The sequence below is a fragment of the Urocampus carinirostris genome, chromosome 8, assembly GCF_059441175.1.
Source record: "Urocampus carinirostris isolate Australia breed hairy pipefish chromosome 8, RoL_Ucar_1.0, whole genome shotgun sequence".
Taxonomy (NCBI): domain Eukaryota; kingdom Metazoa; phylum Chordata; class Actinopteri; order Syngnathiformes; family Syngnathidae; genus Urocampus; species Urocampus carinirostris.
In genome coordinates, this window is record NC_142356.1 from 1,902,433 (window position 1) to 1,922,795 (window position 20,363).

Here is a 20,363-nt window from a genome sequence, read left to right on the forward strand (position 1 = left end):
CATCCTCATTTTTGGAAAAAGAGAAAAAGAATAAAAGAAAAACTAAAAAAAATAGGAGAACAGAAACAACATAGAAATAGAGAAATCAAGGAAAAAACACGAAAAATACAAAGAAGAGGAAAAAGAGGGCAAAAGAAAAGAAAAAGTAAAGAAAAAGAAATAAAAGGATACAAAAGAAAGAGAGGGGAAAGGGATGAAATAATAAAAGATAAAATATAATCAATAATAATTAAAGAAAAACAGAAAATAAAAGGAAAAAAAAGAACAAATAAGAAATAAGGTAATAAGGAAGGATTAAACAACGAACATGAAAAAAATTAACACGAAAAGAGAAAAGAAAAAAGAAAACAATTTGAAAAGGGAACGCAACAGAACAGAAATTGGGGAAAATGCGAAAAATGGAAGCTAAGAAAGAAAAAACAAAAAAGAAAGAAAAGGAAAACAGAAGAAAAAAACATTGAGAAAAATGGAAAATAAGAAAGAAAAGAAAAAGAAAGAAGAAAAAAAGAAAAGGAAAAGAAGAATAGAACATAAAGAATATAAGAAAAAAAGAATGGAAAACAAATAAGGAAAGGAAGAAACTAAAAAAGACCGAAAAAAAATAAATAAAAGAAAGAAAAGGAAATGATAAAACCATACCTTAAAATATCAACTTTTTTTTCTTAGAAAAAGTTATGTACCACTAGGAGGCGCTTCATCCAACGTTTCACGAAGTGAGAAAAAGTCACCCAAAACGATTTTAAACATCGCTCCGGATGACGTCACTGTGGGCGGACCGTGTTGTTTCCGACGGCACGTGAACGCCACGCAACTCTACAAAAAGCAGACAAACGGGAGATGAACGCCGAGCGCGCCGCAACTCGCACGTGAGCGCGCACGTCCTCCCCCATTGACACCCCCTCCTCTCTCCCTCCCCCCCAGGAAACACTCAACCCCATCGCCGAAAAACGAGCACCCCGAAAAGTCTCCGACTTTTCGCGGACATGACGGGCACGAGCATCCCCGAGGCGCGTGCGGGGACGCCGCCAGACGCCAAAAGCAAAGAGGTCAGTGCACGTGCACGCGTCGTCCCCTATTTTCACTTTTATTTTCCTTCCACGCTCCCCAAAAAGTTTGCAACGGGGATCACGTGAACGCCTCACACGTGAAAAGGGAACCCCCAAATCCGCGAGTAACGGGGGAGCCCCGCCCGCGAAGCGCGAACCGCCAAAGAATCCTCCAGAATCAAAGCGGAAGTGGACACTGAACCCGACTAAAATCCAATCGAGAAGAACGTGAGAAGATTGGGTCTAAAATCTTGGATAAGGTTGTGAAAGTTTTCCCTATCTGAAGGTCTTAAAACAGGTAGAGAAGAAGAATCCTCCAGATTTTCCACCTCAAATTGTTCTTGAACAAACAGGAAGAAAATCCGATGAGACCAGAATGAAAGTTCAGCAACTTTCTCCGCCTTCCTTCCTCAAAGACCCCGAAGCTCTCGACAGTTTTTAGAAGGTCTTAAAGTTTGTTCTTTTGACTATCATGGAGGGTTCTTTGCATAAAGTCTAAAAAGTTCCTCCGAAGTTGTGAAACTTCCCGGAGAGTAAAAGCAACTTTTGGGGGCCGGTGGATATATGCTTCGTGAGCAGCCCGGTTCTGATGGTCATAAATCACGTGAGCCTTTTGACATTCGTGTCCGAAACTTGCCTCCGATCCGGAGTAGCAAAAGCAGAAGTCCAGGCGCTCGTTTCCTACTTTTCCTGCGTTGTGCTTTGTTTTTACGAGCTCCTTCAATGACATCAAAGTCCAGAAAAGTTAAAGGATTTTGTGGGCAAAGTTTATGACGTTTTATAGGACATTTCTGGCAGCTCTTCCATATTCCGGCAGTCCCGCGTGTTTGTCGAAATGCTTCAGAGAATTGTTTTGTTTTGACTAGCTCGGCCCAATAGAAAAAGCAAACGGGCTCCTTGAACTCAGTTGGGCACAAGATTTTGTGAGTAAAGTTTATGACGTTTCATAGGACATTTCTGGCAGCTCTTCCAGATTCCGGCAGTCCCACGTGTTCGTAGAAACGCTTCAGAGCATTGATTAGTCTTGACAAGGTCTTGTTCAATGATTTTGTGGGGAAAGTTTAGGATATTTCAACACAAGTTTATGCCAGTCACAAACTTTTGGAAAAATACTCAAGTGAGTTATTTTTTTGTGAAGCTCTTGTTTAAATAGTCCTAGCAGAGGTCTTCCATATTCTTGCAATCGTGAAGTTGTAGAAATAATTTTGAGATTTGTTTTGTCCAGAAAACTTATTGAAAGTTATTGACATTTGATTGTAGGTTTCCAAAAGAATCCTCAACATTTCAACTGACCTAGGAAAACTGTAGTTTAGTGAACATTTTCGTTTTATAAGCGCTTTGAATTATTTCACTGAAACTTTATGACATGTCAAAGCAGATTTCTAGAATCTCTTTCATATTCCTACTAATTGATGACTTCGTTGTGGTTTTGACTTCCATGTCCAGAAAATTTCAATCATTTTGCAGGGGAAAGTTTATGACATGTTCTCAAAAGTTACTAGAAAATCTTCCACATTCACACAATCCTGAATATTTATAGTAATACTGAAAAGAGTGGTTTTGTTTTTTACAAGCTCATTGATTCAATTTGTGGAGGGAAGTTTATGACATTTTTGAGAAAGTCCCTAGAAGGTCTACCACATTCCTACAGTCCTGGTTTGTTTAAATGCTTTAGAAAAAAAAATTGTGTTGACAAGGTCCTCATAGTCAAAAGGGAAGTTTATGACATGCCGGAGCAGATTTCAAGAAGCTCTTTCCTGAACGAATGATTTTACGTTATGACGGAATCCTTCAATGACTTCCAGGAAACCTTTAGGGAAAAGTTTGCAGGGAAAAGTTTATGACATGTTTTCAGAAGTTACTCGTAGGTCCTCCATATTCCTACACTCCTGACTTTTGTTCAAATGCTTTAGAGAAAGGTTTTGTTTTGACGAGGTCCTCAAGTGATTTTGGGAGAAAGTTGATGACGTGTCTTAAAACAATTTCCAGGAAGTCTTTCAGGTCCCGACACTCGTGAACTTTTAAGATGTGTTTGACGTTTTTGCTGATCCAAAATCCCGACGTGTTCATAAAGCTTTCACAAAGCGTTTGGGAAAATGTGGGGGCGGGGGCCCTAAATCTCCACGGTGGTCTTTCACTCTGAAAGCGAGTATGTCTTTTGTGTGTTTTGTAGGACTTGGATCTGGCCACGGCCTACGTCTCGGACGCCCAGTACAACCGCAACGTCTTTTTCGACACGTCGCCCCGGGCCGTACGGTGAGGCGGACGAGTGCTCTGCCCGGGCCACGCCCCCGGGCCACGCCCCCGGGCCACGCCCCTAACCCGCTTTTACATCCCGCAGACTGTACCTGCTCTACAACCGTCGGGCGGCCCGGGTGTCGCTGTACTTCTTCATCCTATTGGATTTGAGCTTGGCATTGTGGGAAGACCCGGCTGCGGTGCCGCTGCCGCCCTGGGTGAGTCCCCGGCTCCGCCCCCTCGGGTGAACACGCCCATCCGGCTAAACCCCGCCCCCTCGTTGCCAGGCGACCATGACGGCGGAGCTGCTGTGCCTTCACGTCTTCGCGCTGCGATTGGTCCATTACGCCAAGGTCGTCCCCAAGGACAATTTCTGGAAGGACGCCAAGAACATCTGCGTGATGGCCGTTTTGGGGGTAGGAGGGGGCGGGGCCAACCACTGGGGATGGGCGGGGCCAACCCCTTATTGGCTCCGCCTTTTCGGTTTCACCAGAGAATCCCGACGTCGCTTTTGTTCCTTCAAATTAGAAATACTTTTTGGAACGCTACTAAAATACTACTTTGAAAATTCCACCAAAATACGATTATGCAAATGATTCAAATCTACTACTACAGTAATACTACAAAAATACTGCAGAAACAACAAAAACCTACAGAGGTAAAAAAAGTACGACACAAACTACATACCTACTACAAAAATTGAACTTCAGTAATTCTGAAAAAAAATACAAATCAAGAAATACCACGACGGAAATGCTACAGGAACACCACCACCGAAATACTATTAAAACACTTCGACAGAAATATGACAAAAATACTACAAAATCATAAATGATACAAATACTACAAGAATAGTACAGAACTGACAAAAAATATAAAACACATACTACAACAGAAATAAGACAAAAATAAACCTTCGGTAATACTAGAAAAATAGTTCTGCAAAATGACTACTGAAATTTGACAAAACGGCAATGACGCTACTGAAATACTACAACAATTCAACTTCAGTAATACTATAAATTACGACGAAAAACTACTACTAATACGACAAGGATAGAAATACAAAAATACAACCACATCATTATCACAAAAATAATTCAGAAATACTTCAAAAAATACCCCAAAATGCATCTTACGCGATACTATCAAAATTCCACAAAAAAAACTCTTGGAAATGCTACAGAATCTTTTTCTTTCTTTCTTTCTTTCTTTCTTTCTGCCTTTCTTTCTCTATCTTTCTTTCTTTCAGCCTTTCTTTCTTTCTTTCTTTTTACCTTTCTTTCTTTCTTTCTTTCTTTCTTTTTGCCTTTCTTTCTTTCTTTCTTTCTTTCTTTTTGCCTTTCTTTCTTTCTTTCTTTCTTTTTGCCTTTCTTTCTTTCTTTCTTTCTGCCTCTTTCTTTTTGCCTTTCTTTCTTTCTTTCTTTTCTTTTTGCCTTTCTTTCTTTTTGCCTTTCTTTCTTTCTGCCTTTCTTTCTCTATCTTTCTTTCTTTCAGCCTTACTTTCTTTCTTTCTTTCTTTCTTTCTTTTTGACTTTCTTTCTTTCTTTCTTTTTTTTCTTTTTGACTGTCTTTCTTTCTTTTTGTTTTTCTTTCTCTATCTTTCTTTCTTTCAGCCTTTCTTTCTCTATCTTTCTTTCTTTTTGCCTTTCTTTCTTTATTTTTGACTTTTTTTCTTTCTTTTTGTCTTTCTTTCTTTCTTTTTGTCTTTCTTTCTTTCTTTTTGCCTTTCTTTTTTTTCTTTTTGACTGTCTTTCTTTCTTTTTGTTTTTCTTTCTCTATCTTTCTTTCTTTCAGCCTTTCTTTCTCTATCTTTCTTTCTTTTTGCCTTTCTTTCTTTATTTTTGACTTTTTTTCTTTCTTTTTGTCTTTCTTTCTTTCTTTTTGTCTTTCTTTCTTTCTTTTTGTCTTTCTTTCTTTCTTTTTGCCTTTCTTTCTTTCTTTTTGTTTTTCTTTCTCTATCTTTCTTTCTTTCAGCCTTTCTTTCTCTATCTTTCTTTCTTTTTGCCTTTCTTTCTTTATTTTTGACTTTTTTTCTTTCTTTTTGTCTTTCTTTCTTTTTGTCTTTCTTTCTTTCTTTTTGCCTTTCTTTCTTTCATTTTGCCTTTTTTTCTTTCTTTTTGTCTTTCTTTCTTTCTTTCTTTTTGCCTTTCTTTCTTTCTTTTTGCCTTTCTTTCTTTCTTTCTTTTTGCCTTTCTTTCTTTATCGTTCTGCCTTTCTTTCTCTATCTTTCTGCCTTTCTTTCTCTATCTTTCTTTCTTTACTTCTTTCTACCTTTCTGCTTTTAGTTTTCTCTCTCTTTTTCTCTCTATCGTGCTCTCTCTTACTCCATCCCCCTCGTAATCTCTTTCTTTCTCTCTCTTTCACTCCCTCTCTGGTCTCCCTTTTCGAGCCCCTTATTTTGAAAGTCCGGATCGATCACCCCGCCCCCCATTTTATTTTGTAGCTGACGCTGTCGGACATGATCATCACGGGGGCGCTGCACGCGGCCGGCCTCCGGGGCGTCCGTTGGTCTCGGGTGCTTCGGCCGCTCCTATTGGTCAACGTGACGGAAGGACGGCAGGTAAGCGGCTCCGCCGGCTCCTTTGGCCGAGGGCGCCCGAACGTATCGTGTCCCTTTCTTTCGTCAGCTGCGTCGGGCCTTCCGCAGCATCCGCAAGGCCGGGCCTCAGATTTTGTCCGTCTTCCTGCTTTTCGTCTTCAGCATCTTCCTCTTTTCCCTCATGGCGCTCAAACTCTTCAGCAAACGGTGAGTCCCGCGCTCCCGCCGCCCCAGATCTGTTATCCCTTGTCCTTTAACGGTGCGGATAGGGACAGGACCCCTCTTCAAACTCAACCTTGCCGCACCCTTCCGTTATCCCTGTATCGCCAAAAGCAGCGGAAGAGAGGGCAAACTCGTGACGGCTCTTCTTTTCTGATCCCTAATTCTGCACTTATGCAGCTGAATCCATTATCCCTTTTTGCTTATTGCCGAAAAACCAAAACTTGTGTCATGCGTGATGGTTTCTTTTTCTCCCACACTTTCTGCCTCACTTGCCTATTGCTGAGAGCTGGGCCCAAGAAAAAACATTTTGGCTTTTCTGTTCCATTCTTTCGGCCTAAAACGAGCAGCACCCGTGGGGCCGCGATACATTATCCCTAATCAATTATTGTTGCAAGCAGGTCTGAGATAGCAAATTAGTGTCACAACAGCGACACAACAGTGTGACTACTATTTTTTTCCCCCTGTCATTTTCCGCCTGAAATGAGGCTGCGATCCATTATCTCCAGGTGACCAGCAGAGTGTATGTGGGGTCCTACTTGATGGATTTTGGCCTATGCAATGCCCATTACCTGTGAAAAGAAAATCTTTTTCCAGTAACGTGAAATAGCATCTTGCACTTGATTTGTGATCTCTTTCTAAGAAGTAATGGATTAATGCCAGTTTAGTTACCAAATTTTATCAATGCGGTGTTCGAGTATTGTTACCGGGCCGAGTCATTGCGTTCCTGAAACGTTTTCGTTTCCTCGCCCAAACGATGCGCACCCTTGTTAGCTAACGTGGCAGCTAATGGGGCGGCTAACGCTAACGTAAGGATCGTCGAGTATGCGGCTAATACGCCGGCGAATGGCTAGCTAAGGCGGCTAATGCTAACGTGGCGTGCAGCGGGCTAAAGACAGCAGACGGCGCCCCCTACTTCTCCAACTACCTGGACGCCGTCTTCGACCTGTACGTGCTGGTGACCACGGCCAACAGCCCGGACGTCATGTGAGCCCCGCCCACTCGCGAGCTCGTCAGACCGCAATCAAAGCGCTAAAAGTTTTTTGGGGGGGGGGTTCTGTTTTTCAGGATGCCGGCGTACAACGAGAGTTCGGCCTTTGCCCTCTTCTTCATCGTTTACATCCTGGTCAACACCTTCATCTTCATGTCCGTCTTCCTCGCCGTCGTCTTCAACAACTATAAGAAGTACTTGAAGGTCAGTTCAAGGACATCGAAGCACCTCGTTCAAAGTCGACCTTTGTCAATTCGACCTTGCTCGAGGGCACATTGTCACCCGGACCTCTTAGGTCATTGCGATTTGAATCCAGGTCGACTGCCGTCGTTACGAACTCGTTTGAGGTCGTCTGGCATCGGTGCGACCTTGCCCAAGGTCGACGACGGCCACAGCTACCGTGCTCGAAAGCACGCCGGCGTCATGGCGACCTCGGTCAAAGTCGATAGCTGTTATTGTGACCTCGGTCAAGGTCGTCCGGCATCAGTGCGACGTTGCTCGAGGGCATGCTAATGTCATTGCGACCTTGCCCAAGGTCGACAGCGGTCACGACTACCGTGCTCGAAAGCACACTGCCTTCATGGCGACCTTGGTCAAGGTCATCCGGCATCAGTGCGTCCTTGTCCGAGGGCACGCCAATGTCACTGCGACCTTGCCCATGGTCAAGGTCAATGGTTGTTATTGTGACTTCGCTCAAGGTCGTCCTGCATCAGTGCGACCTTGCTCGAGGTTGCGCCAATGTCATTGCGACCTTGCCCAAGGTCGACGGCAGTCATCATGACTGTGCTCGAAAGCACGTCAGCGTCATGGCAACCTCGGTCAAGGTCGATAGCTGTTATTGTGACCTCACTCAAAGTCATCTGGCATCAGTGCAACCTTGCTAAAGGGCGCGCCAATGTCATTGCGACCCTGCCCAAGCTCGACGGCAGTCACGACTGCCGTGCTCCAAAGCATGCTGCCGTCATGGTGACCCCGGTCAAGATCGTCTGGCATCAGTGCGACCTTTTTCAATGTCATTACAACCTTGCCCAAGGTTGACCGCAGTCATCGCGACTGTGCTCGAAAGTACGCTGCTGTCATGGCGACCCCGGTCAAGGTCGTTCGGCATCGGTGCGACCTTGTTCGAGGGCACGCCAATGTTATTGCGACCTTGCCCAAGGTCAAGGTCGATAGGTGTTATTGTGACATTGCTCAAAGTCGTCTGGTATCAGTGAGACCTTGTTCAAGGGCGCGCCAATGTCATTGGGACCTTGCCCAAGGTCGACCACAGTCATCGCGACTGTGCTCGAAAGTACGCTGCTGTCATGGCGACCCCGGTCAAGGTTGTCCAGCATTGGTGCGACCTTGTTTGAGAGCATGCCAATGTCATTGCGACCTTGCCCAAAGTCAAGGTTGATGGCTGTTATTGTGACCTCGCTCAAGGTCTTTTGGCGTCAGTGCGACCTTGCTCGAGGGCGCGCCAATGTCATTGCGACCTGGCCCAAAGTCAAGGTCGATAGTTGTTATTGTGACCTCGCTCAAAGTCGTCCGGCATCAGTGAGACGTTGTTCAAGGGCGCGCTACTGTCATTGGGACTTTGCCCAAGGTCGACCGCAGTCATCACGACCGTACTCAAAAGTACGCTGCTGTCATGGCGACCCCGGTCAAGGTCGTTCGGCATCGGTGCGACCTTGTTCGAGGGCACGCCAATGTTATTGCGACCTTGCCCAAGGTCAAGGTCGATAGGTGTTATTGTGACATTGCTCAAAGTCGTCCGGCATCAGTGAGACCTTGCTCAAGGGCGCGCTAATGTCATTGCGACCTTGCCCAAGGTCGATGGCAGTCACGACTACCGTGCATGAAAGCACGCTGCCGTCTTGGCGAACTCGGTCAAGGTTGTCCAGCATCAGTGAGACCTTGCTTGAGGGCGCGCCAATGTCATTGCGACCTTGCCCAGAATCAAGGTCGATAGCTGTTATTGTGACCTCGCTCACGGTGGTCCGGCATCAGTGCAACTTTGCTCGAGTGCGCGCCAATGTCATTACGACCTTGCCCAAAGGCGAACCGCAGTCATCGCGACTGTGCTCGAAAGTACGCCAGCGTCCTGGCGACCTTGGTCAAGGTCGTCCGGCATCGGTGCGACCTTGTTCGAGGGCGCGCCAATGTCATTGTGACCTCGGTCAGGGTCGGCGGCCGTCACGGCGACCCGGCTCAAGGTCATCCCGTCACCCGGCAGGAAGAAGTGCGTCAGCTGGTACGGGCCAAGCGCCACAAGATGGCGCTGGCCTTCGACGTTCTGCAGGAACCTTCGGAAGACGGCGGCGAGCCGACGGTCAGACGAGACAACTGGAACCGCCTGGTCCGATCGGTCCAGCCCGGCATTAGCCCCGCCCACACCCGACTGCTCTGGAGCGTATTGGACGAGAGCGACCGCGGCTCCGTCGGTCAGTGGGACACGCCCCCTCGTGGAGAGAGAGAGAAAATGGCTACCGATAAATACCATCGATTCTACCGAAACACATTGTATCCGTTTCTTTCAATATTTGCTATTGGAGTAATCCTAAAGTCATTGAAAGTAATCAAGTTAAAGTAACCCTACCCAACCTTGATCATTCGGCGACTGCCAACGTGAAAAAATTCAGCACGGAGAAAACGACAAAATACATAACGGAATAAATGACAAAATACAACTCGAATACAAAAACAATAAACAAATCAAAAGACAACATCAATGACAAAACAAATGACTACATGAAAAACTACGGCGAATGAGAAAATAGAGGACAATATATGACAAAATACACATAAAAATCCAAAAAATTGCAGAACAAATGACAAAAAATGACAAAATACTTGAAAAAGTACAAGATGAAATACCCGACTATCAGGACCAGAACGGAGACAGGACCCACATGCGTTACGTTTCTCTCAGTTTTATTGGAAGAAAGGAAAGCAAGTCGCTCTAAACGCGGAAGTGGGACTTCCGTGGTGTCGGGAACGGAAAAACGGGTCAGTAGCCGGGTCAGGAGACCTAAAACGTGGTCGGGGTCAGAAGTGAGTCGTAAGCCAGGAAAGGAGAGTAGACGTGGTTGGGGGCAAAAAGGTCGAAACCCGGACGGAAGAGTAGACGTGGTCAAGATCGAAAACAGACAGGAGCAAAAAACAGGTTAGAGTCAGTGTCGAAAAAAATGGCTTGCCTGAGTAAACTGAGGCTCGCAGACAGACTGACAAAAGGGGACAGGTAGGAGAGGGTTTAAATAGGGACAGGGAGCCAATCAGAGTCCGGGGCACAGGTGAAGCATATCGGTAATCATGACACAAATAAGCATGACATTCACGGGGCAAAATAAAAGTCAAACTATACGACAAACCGCAAAATAAAACACAAACTACTCGACTAAAATAAATACAAAACGCATCGATATCCGAATACATTTAAAGGGATGCAATACCGTGAGTTATGGCATCATTTATGGGCGCGTCCCGTTTCTATGGCATGAGTTTGTAGCTATTTTTCTCTTTCCACATTTATTCAACACACGAGATGGCTCCTCCTTCTGTCGTCATGGTAACTCTTTTGTCTCCGCCCCCCAGACAAGCCGGCGTTCGTCCAATTGGCCGACCTCCTCAACATCCAAGTGACCGCCCTCAAGTCCAGGCCACACCCCCTGGACCGCCTCTGCCCCGCCTTCTACCGCTCCGCCCCCAGCCGCCTCCTCTGCCGATTGGTCCGGCACAGGTGAGCGAGCGCGGTCACGCTTCCGCTAGGGGCGGGGCCACGTATTACTCCGCCCACTCCCCCGCCTCCCCGCCCAGGGTTTTCGTGGTGGTCTACGACATCATCATCATCGTCAACGCCGTCTTCATCGGATTGGACGAGGACCGGCCGGCCGTGGCCAATTCCGAGTGGGCCTTCCTGGCCCTCTACCTCCTGGAGATCCTCCTCAAGCTCTACGTGGTGGAACCCAGGAACTTCTTTGCCGCTCACAAATTCTGGAACTGGTAGGGTCATCTTCACAGTCGGTCCGGTTTTCAGGAAGCCCGAAAAGTACTGAGAAGCTCTGGGTCGTTTCCAAAATTGTTGTGAAGTCGTTTTTCCAATCCTGTACTTTGGTTCGGAATTCTGGGTGCTTCAAAAATTTCTAAGCTTCCAGAAATTCTCAGAAGTTCTCCACAAAGACTTCTGATGTGTTTAGAAGGTTTCTAAATTTGTTAAAATGTTTTGGAATCTTTCAGAAGTCCTCGAATGTTCCTAGAAGGTCTTGGAAGGTCTTCGAAGTTCTTAAATAGTCATCTAATTTCTCAAAAGTTTTTTGAAGGTTTTATAAAGTCTTAAGTTGTTAAAAGGTGTTTTAGATTTAAGAAGATCTTAGAACCTCTCTGAAGTTTTTAGAAGGTCCCCAATTCTTTTTTAAGGTCTATAAAGTTTTTCAAATGTCTCCAAAATCCTTTGAAGATCTCAGAAGATTTGAAAAGTTCTTGGAAGTGCTTCGACAATTTTCACGAGACCTGACAAGTACTAAGGAGCTCCCAGTTGTTTCCAAAAATTTGCTGAAATACAGCAAGATGGTCTTGCTTTGTTGTTCCAAGTTCTTTAAAAAGGTCTCATAGGCTTTTAGAGGGTCTTGGAAGTTTTATATGGTTTTTAAAGTTCTTAAAATGTTTCAAGGCTATTTAGAAGGTCTCGCACGTTTTTAGAAGGTCTTTGAAAGTTTTAGAAGGTCTTAGAATGTCTAGGAAGTTCTTAAAACGTTTCTGAAGTTTTATTAAGGTATATGACGTTCTTAGGAGGTGTTGGAAGAGTTTTGAAGTTCTCGGGAGTTCATAGAGGGTCTCAGAAGTTCAAGACATGTCTTGAAAGTTCTTAAAAGATCTTCAAAGTTCTTAAAACGTTCTAGATTTTTTAAAAGGTCTTGGAAGTTCTTAGGTGTTGGAAGTGTGTAGACCTTTTTCCAACGCTTAACTTTCAGGAGGCCTGAAACATACCAAGGAGCTCTTCGTTGTATGAACTCAAAATATAGCCTCCAGAATATGATGAAAAAAAAAGTCCTAACATGTCAAATCGGTTCTGAGATGTCCTAAATATGTCCAAGCTCCTATAAGTTCTTTGAAGTTTTCAGAAGGTCTTGGAAGTTCTTAAAAGGTTTCTGAGGTTCTTATAAGGTCTCACAAGTTGTTAGAATGCCTTAGAAGTCTTTGTAAGTTCTCCAAAGTTCTCAGAAGGCCTCTGCAACATTTTAGAAGGTCTCTGAAATTGCTGTCCCTTTTCCTTTCGTCAGGTTCGACACCATCATCGTGGTCTGCGCCCTGGTGGCCACCGTGGTCAACGCAGCCCTCAAGTCATGTGAGATCACTTCCTGTGTCCTGCTGCTGACCCATGTGCTGAAAGTTCTTTCTGGGTTCTGAGAAGGTTCTGAGAACATCCCAAACATGTTTGCAAAATCGCTTTTATTATAATTCCTGAATAGCTGACTGTCGTCAAAAGGTCCTGGAGGATTTCGCAAGGTCATGAACCTTGACCTTAAGGGTTTTGAGAGTTTTTGAGCCCTTTGAGAGTCCTGAAAGTTTGTAGAAGGTTCCGTTGGTTCTCTGAGAACTGAGAGAGACTCTTAAATCTTGCGGATGTGTTTTTTTGTTTTGGTTTAGCGGGCGGCTACACCAGCCGGCAGATCCTGGACATCGTTTTCATCCTGCGAGTTCTGCGACTCATCCGAGTGGTGGACAGCATTGAGAGGTGAGACCGGACCGCCGTCACAACTAAGAGCAACAAAATGGCCGACCTTTTTACAATTTTTTATTTTTCATTCATTTTTGAAAACATTTTGAGTTTTATTTATTGTTTCTTTTCATGGTTTTATTCATCTATTTGGTAAAGATTTTTTCGAATTGATTACATTTCATTTAAAGGGTTGAATTATTTTCTATGTATGTATTCAAATGTTTTGGGATTATTATTATTTTTATCCATTTTTACAATGATTTATTTTCTTCGAGTCATTCATTTGATTTTTTTGTTTATTATATTTTCAAATTTTTTTGTTTTTATTTTCTGAAGCATTATCTTTTCAATCGTTTTCTTGTCTTTTTTATTCATTTATTTTATTTATTTATTATACTTTTGTTTTTTATCATTTTTTTAATTGATTGTATGATCATTTTCTTTTTGTTTTGTTTTTTGAAAAAAAAAAAAAAAATCTTTTTTTTTTTGTGTCGGGACCGGATCGGGAAACAGGACCCAATCGCGTGACGTTTTCTCACAATTTTATTGAAAGAAAGAGGAAGGGCAGGGCCCGCGATCTGATGCTCACTGGACGCTCTCGTACTCTGATTGTGACGTGAACACGGAAATGGATCTTCCGTAGCGAGCCATGGCGGTGTCAGGGACGGAAAAACTGGTAGCCGGGACTGGGAGAGCAAGGCGTGGTCGGGGTCGGATACAAGTCGTAAGCCAGAACGGGAGAGTAAACGTTGTCGGGGACAAAAAAGGTCGTAAGCCGGGACGGGAGAGCAGACGCGATCAGGAGCAAAACAGGGTCGTAGCCGGAGACAGACGGGAGCAAAAACAGGACAGATGGGAGTCAGGGTCGAAAAAGGCTTGCCTAGTATACACTGAGGTTTGCAGACGGACTGACCACAGGGGACAGACAGGACTGGGTTCAAATACTGGCTGGGAGCCCATCATTTTAATGTTTGAATTATTATTTTGAATGCATTATTAAATGCTTATGCTCATTTTTGAAATCTATGTATGTATTTTATTCATTTTTTAAATTATTTGTAATCATTTTTTTTATTTTATTTTTGGCAATATTTACATTCAAGGCATATGTATTTTAAAGGCTCCAAAGTATTATCTTTTATTTTGAAATCACCCAAAATAATTGAAAATTAATAACAGATATGTTTTAGTATTAACTGTAACAAACAATGTTGTTAAAGCAGCTGTGCCTATCGTGTGCAGGTTCTCCTAGGTCCCTTTTTTTCCATTTTGTCTTTTTTTTCCTTCTTTTTCTCGCGATGTTGTTAAAGCAGCTGTGCCTAACGCCCGCAGGTTCCGAACCATCATGAACACCCTGCTCCGCATCGGGCCGGCCATCCTCACCTTCGGGCAGCTCATATTGGTGAGTGTCGAAACCGGCTGTTGAAGTCGGAGGACTGTTTCAGCTGAGCACCCCCTTGTGGCCAGGTGGTGTACTACGTGTTTGCGGTGGTGGGCATGGAGCTGTTCAAAGGCAAAATCCGCTTCGAGCAGGAGGACGGCGCCGTGGAGGTGGATTGCGGAAACCCCTTGCTACGCGGTAGCGCCTTTGCTAGGCTGGGCTACTGCAAGAACAACTTCAACAACGTGCTCAACGCCTTCGTCCTGCTTCTGCAGCTCACTGTCGTCAACCAATGGCATGATATCCTCAAACGGGACGGACCAAATGTCACATTTGGGAAGGGGGGAAGCCGAAGACCAGACCGCCTTGCCTATCTTCTGCTATTTCATCCAACTCATCCGACAGGATCCAAAGGCGTTCCCGGGACAGCCTAGAGACAGTCTCTCCAGTGTGTCTTGGGTCGTCCCTGGGGCCTCCTGCCAGTGGGACATGCTTAGAACACCTCCCTGGGTACTCTTCCAGGAGGCATCCTAATCTGATGCCTGAGCTGCCTCAACTGGCCCCTCAATGCGGAGGAGCAGTGGCTCTACATAGAGTCGCTCCCAGATGACTGAGCTTCTCACCTTATCTCTAAGGGAGAACCCAGCCATCCTGTGGTGGAAACTGATATCAGCTGCTAGTATTTGGGATCTTGTTCTTCTGGTCATGACCCACACTTCATAACCAGAAGTGAAGAAAGGAACGTAGACAGAACACTACAGGGAGAGCCCAACCACCCTGTGGTGGATACTGATCTCAGCTGCTAGTATTTGGGATCTTGTTCTTCTGGTCATGACCCACACTTCATAACCAGAAGTGAAGAAAGGAACGTAGACTGACAACTACAGGGAGAGCCCAGCCATCCTGTGGTGGAAACTGGTCTCAGCTGCTAGTATTTGGGATCTTGTTCTTCTGGTCATGACCCACACTTCATAACCAGAAGTGAAGAAAGGAACGTAGACCGACCACTGCAGGGAGAGCCCAGCCATCCTGTGGTGGAAACTGGTCTCAGCTGCTAGTATTTGGGATCTTGTTCTTCTGGTCATGACCCACACTTCATAACTAGAAGTGAAGAAAGGAACGTAGACCGACTACTGCAGGGAGAGCCCAGCCATCCTGTGGTGGAAACTGGTCTCAGCTGCTAGTATTTGGGATCTTGTTCTTCTGGTCATGACTCACATTTCATGACCGGAAGTAAAGGTAGAAACGTAGACGGACCACTACAGGGAGAGCTTTGCCTTTTGGTTCAGCTCCTTCTTCACCCTGACGAACAGGTACAGGGTCGGCAGACTTTGTAACTAGCAAAAAAGCTAACATTTGGTTCAAATAACTCAGCTAAACCTGGAAGCTGTGTATAGTGGAAGGGGCGCTACTGACCTTGAGCCAGGACGTTGTGAAGTGGCGAGCAGAACAGTACAAAGACCTCGATTCCACCCATCTTCCCTTGTGGAAGCAGAGCCTGTGGACTCTGAGATGGGCTCACTGAGGTGGTTCAAAAGCTATCTAGCAGACTCTCCTGTTGGAAAGAGTTTCAATTCACACCTCTGGCAGAAGTTTGCCCATGTTCTGAGGGAGATGGGGCACATTATGTACGAGTGGACCCAGTTCCGTGCCTCCGTGGTCTCGGGAGCTGATCGTAGTTGTGGCCATAAGATAATCCCTGCCTGCCGCAGCAGCAAACCCCACTCCCCTCGGTTGTCACTGGGTGGTAAGGTAGGCCGTCAAGTTGGAGTCCTATCAGGCCCTCTTGGCCTGTAGGACCCTGGAAGCAGCTGGCAGGTATCTGCTGACCAAGCGGAATGCGGCTTCAATAGTTGCTGAGGCAAAAACTCTGGTATGGGAGGAGATCAGGAAGGCCATGGAAGGCGACTTCCAAACGGTTTCGAAGAAATTCTGGTCTACAGTCTGGCGTCTTAGGGGGGGAAAGGGTTGTGCCATCAACACTGCGGATGGTGGAGATGGGGTGCTGCTGACCTCGACCTCGGACATCAGTCATTCCACTGACACGTCTTTCTCTGAGGAGGCTGAACCGGCAGACTCTGAAGTGGTCTTTCGTATCTCAGGGGTTGAAGTCAAAAAGCTCCTCAGGGGCAAGGTCCAAGGGGTTGATGAGACCCGCCTGGAGGTTCATTAGGGTTCTGGATGTTGTGGGCGTGTCATGGTTTGTGACATCAAGGACAGTCAGGGTCTTCACGCTCTTTGAAGAAAAATGAGATTTACTTGACGATGACCATGTTCTACTTCAGGGGTGGGATACTAGTTGGAGTATCTGGGTTCACCATTTGGCACACGGGCCCTTTCAGGGTATTTTATTTTAGTATTTTTGTAGTAGTAGTAGTAGTTGTCCTTCATTCCCCCATTTCTTTTTCTTTTATCTTTTTTTTCTATTTTTAATTTTCTATTTTCATTTTTTCCTTCCTTATGACTTCTTATTTTTCCCCCCTTTTGCTATCTGTTTTTCCTTTTCATGGTCATTGTTCCCATCATTTTTCTTTCTTTTTTGTTTTCTTTCTTTTTCTATTTTCGCTTCTGGTTGTCCTTCATTCCCCCATTTCTTTTTCTTTTATCTTCTTTTTCTATTTTCTGTTTTCATTTTTTCCTTCCTTATGACTTCTTATTTTTCCCCCCTTTTGCTATCTGTTTTTCCTTTTCGTTTTCATTGTTCTCATTGTTTTTCTTTCTTTTTTCTTTTCTTATTTGTTCTTTTTCCTTTCACTCTTTTTCTTCTTCACTCTAGCTCAAATGCGTTATTAACTCTTTTTTTGTGGACGCCCTTAACTTTCCCACTTCTGAGTGGAGGTATGGCGGCAGTGACCTCCAAGTGGGCCAGGATCTACTTTGTGATCTTCCACGTGACGGTGGTGATCGTCATTATCAAGTGAGAGCCCCTCGGCCGGCGACCGGATCCCCCGGCAGCCCCTGTTGACCCCGCCCCTTTCCTTCTAGCATTTTCGTGGCGTTCGTCTTGGAGGCCTTCTTCTTGGAATATTCGCTGGAGAAGAGCGACCTTCACAGCGAGCTGGAGAAGAAGATCGAAGAGTTGCGATTGGGCGTGACGCAGTGAGAGGCGGGGCCGTCGGCACACTCACTTCCTCTTTTCACTTCCCCGTTTTCGGTTTTCTTTCTTCTTTTTTATCCCTTTCTCCCCTCTTTCTTGTTTTTCTTTTTTTCCCATACCCATTTCCCCACTTTCTTTCTATTTTAAGGCTGTCCTCTTTTTCTGTTGTTTCTTTTTTTCCATCTAGTCCTTGTTTTTCCATCTTTTTGTCTTAATTCTAATGTTTTCTATTCCTTATTTTCATCCTTTTTTCTTTTCTCATTGTTTGTTCTTTTTTGCTTCTGTTTCTTCCTTTCTTTTTCCCTTTGACTTTTTTTCTTGCTTTTTTCCAGTTTTCTTATTTTTTCTTCATCCCTCTATTTGAACTCTTCCCTTTTTCTTTTCAGTTGTTTTTCTTCCCCCATTTTTTATCAATTTTAACCTTTTCAATTCTTATGATCAGCCTTTTTTTTCTTTTTTTTTCTTTTCCTTTCCTTTTTTTCATTTTACCTTTCTTTTTTGTCTTACTTTTCTTTTCTTCCCCCGTCTTTACCCCTTTGTTTTTTTTCTTCGCATTTTTTCTCAATTTTAACGTTTTCAATTCTTATAGTCAGCCTTTTTTTCCCCCCTTTGGTTATTTTCTGTTTTTTCCCTTCATTCCCCCCTTTTTTCATTTTCCCTTTTTTGTATTGCTTCTTCTGTTTTTGATTTTTCTGTTTTTGCCTTTCCTTTGTTTTTTTCTCTTCTTGGTTGTCCTTTCTTGGTGTTATTTTTTTTTAAATTATTTTTCCGCTACGTTTATTCTTTTTTTCTTTTTCTTTTTTTCTTACTATTTAATTTTTCTTATGTTTCCTTTGTTTTCTTTTCTTTTTCCCCCTTAATATCGTTGTTTTCCTTTCTACCCCTCTTTGGAAACCGCCGGAAAAAGTTGAGTTTCCGTCGACGTTCCCACGGAATTCTCGGCTTCTCTTCCGCTTGCTCCTTTCCTTCTCTTCCTCTTTCACTTCCTCTTTCACTTCCTTGTCATGTGTTTTTTCTGACCACGCCCCTTTTGGCATCCGCCCAGGGAGGAGGCGGAGGACAACCTGGTGGCGGCCATGGAGACGGGCGATGGCGAGCCGACCGTCCAATCGGAGGAGGAGGGCGGAGCCAAACTCATCTTCAAAATCGCCTCCCAAAGTAAGCTCCACCCCGCCATTTTGCCAACACTCCTCTGCGATTGGTCGGAACGTGTATTGTGGGCGTGCCGCTGCAAAATACTTACTTTCGAAAGTAACTCTGTCGCACTCGAAAAATACTACTACGTTGACACTACAGAGATTCTACTGGAATACTACAAAAATCCTAAGAAAACACAACTACATAAATCCCACTACAGCAAAATACTACAGTAAAACTACATGTAAGACTAGAAAATACTAGAGAAATCAAATTTAGTGCTTTAAACCTAGGACCTTTTAGGGAAAAAAACTATATAAAAAATCCTTCAGACCTAATATGTTTTGCTTCAATTCAGTAAAGAAAAATACTAGAATCCTTGGAAAATACTTCTACAGAAATACTACAAAAACCCTTTAGCAAAATTCCTACTACAGAAATTCCAAAAAGGATACGACTGAAGTAATACTACACGAACAAAATAGACTTCATCTATCTAGACATCTATCTAGACATCTCGAGATCCATCTATTTAGACATCTAGAAATCCATCTATCCAGATATCTATCTAAACATGAAATGAAATGATCTGCATTTCTCTAGCGCTTTTCAAGTCAATGACTTCCCAAAGCGCTTTACAATGTGCTCCACATTTCCCAATAGCGGCCGTGCAGCCATGTAAGACGCTAACCTGCTTATTGGGGGTATTGGGGGTTCAGTGTCTTACCCAAGGACACTTCGGCATGTAACACGGACAAGCCGGGATTCGAACTGGGATCCCTTAATCCTAAAACGATCGCTCTACCTCCTGGGCTACTGCCTGCCCCAAACATCTAGACATCCATCTATTTAGACATCTAGACATCCATTTATCTAGACATCTATCTAGATATCTAGACATCCATCTATCTAGACATCTAAACATCTAGACATCCATCTATCTAGACATCTACATAGACATCTAGACATCCATCTATCTAGGCATCTAGACATCATCTAGACAGCCATCTATCCAGACATCCATCTATCTAAACATCTAGACATCCATCTATCTAGACATCAACATAGACATCTAGACCTCCATCTACCTAGACATCGAGACATACATCTATCTAGACATACAACTAGGCATCAATCTATCTAGACATTTCAACATTAATCTATCTAGACATCTATCTAGACATCTCGACATCCATCTATCTAGACATCTATCCAGACATCTCGACATCCATCTATCTAGACATCTCGACATCCATCTATTTAGACATCTAGATATCCATTTATCTAGACATCTATCTAGATATACAGACATCCATCTATCTAGACATCTATCTAGACATCTAGACATCCATCTATCCAGACATCTATCTAGACATCTAGACATCCATCTATCCAAACATCTAAACATCTAGACATCCATCTATCTAGACATCTACATAGACATCTAGACATCCATCTATCTAGACATCTAGACAGCCATCTATCCAGACATCCATCTATCTAAACATCTAGACATCCATCTATCTAGACATCAAAATAGACATCTAGACCTCCATCTACCTAGACATCGAGACATCCATCTATCCAGACATCTAGGCATCTAACTATCCAGACATCCATCTATCTAGACATCTATCTATCTAGACATCTATCTACTGCGCTTTTCTAATCCTTTTGTGAATACCGCGCCAGGATATCGGACGGTGGACGCGTTGCTGCAGCGGCTGTTCGAGGGCGATTTGGACAAAGAGGAGGAAGACGCCGGGAATGGCCGCCTTTCGATCGACCCTTCCTTCGACGCCGCCTGAGGGAATAAAAAGTCCCGTTTACTCGTGTCTTTTGATTCCTCGCCCCTCGGCGGACCCCGGTCCCGACGCGACCGAAAAGAGCGGCGAATAAAAGGGAAAATCCAAAGAAAAGAGAGCAAAACCGCAAGGTAAATCGCAGCTGTTCTGATAAAAGCTAAAAGAGGAGCGGAAGGCAAAAAAAGAAACACAAAAAAATAGAATTAACA

At 44.1% G+C, this 20,363-nt stretch overlaps 1 protein-coding gene across 1 annotated transcript; it reads left to right on the forward strand.

Moving 5' to 3' along the window:
• The first annotated feature begins 874 nt into the window (after positions 1–874).
• On the forward strand, positions 875–20,178 carry tpcn3 (two pore segment channel 3). The gene is made up of 19 exons (XM_088342960.1): positions 875–1,046; positions 3,220–3,302; positions 3,388–3,502; positions 3,572–3,700; positions 5,731–5,847; positions 5,915–6,033; positions 6,931–7,032; positions 7,114–7,240; positions 9,252–9,459; positions 10,610–10,754; positions 10,832–11,017; positions 12,295–12,359; positions 12,662–12,749; positions 14,067–14,136; positions 14,202–14,415; positions 16,942–17,032; positions 17,101–17,214; positions 18,258–18,370; positions 20,042–20,178. Exons 1-19 carry the CDS (start codon positions 984–986, stop codon positions 20,155–20,157), a joined length of 2,265 nt encoding a protein of 754 aa, XP_088199086.1. The 5' UTR covers positions 875–983; the 3' UTR covers positions 20,158–20,178.
• The last annotated feature ends 185 nt before the right edge of the window (positions 20,179–20,363 follow it).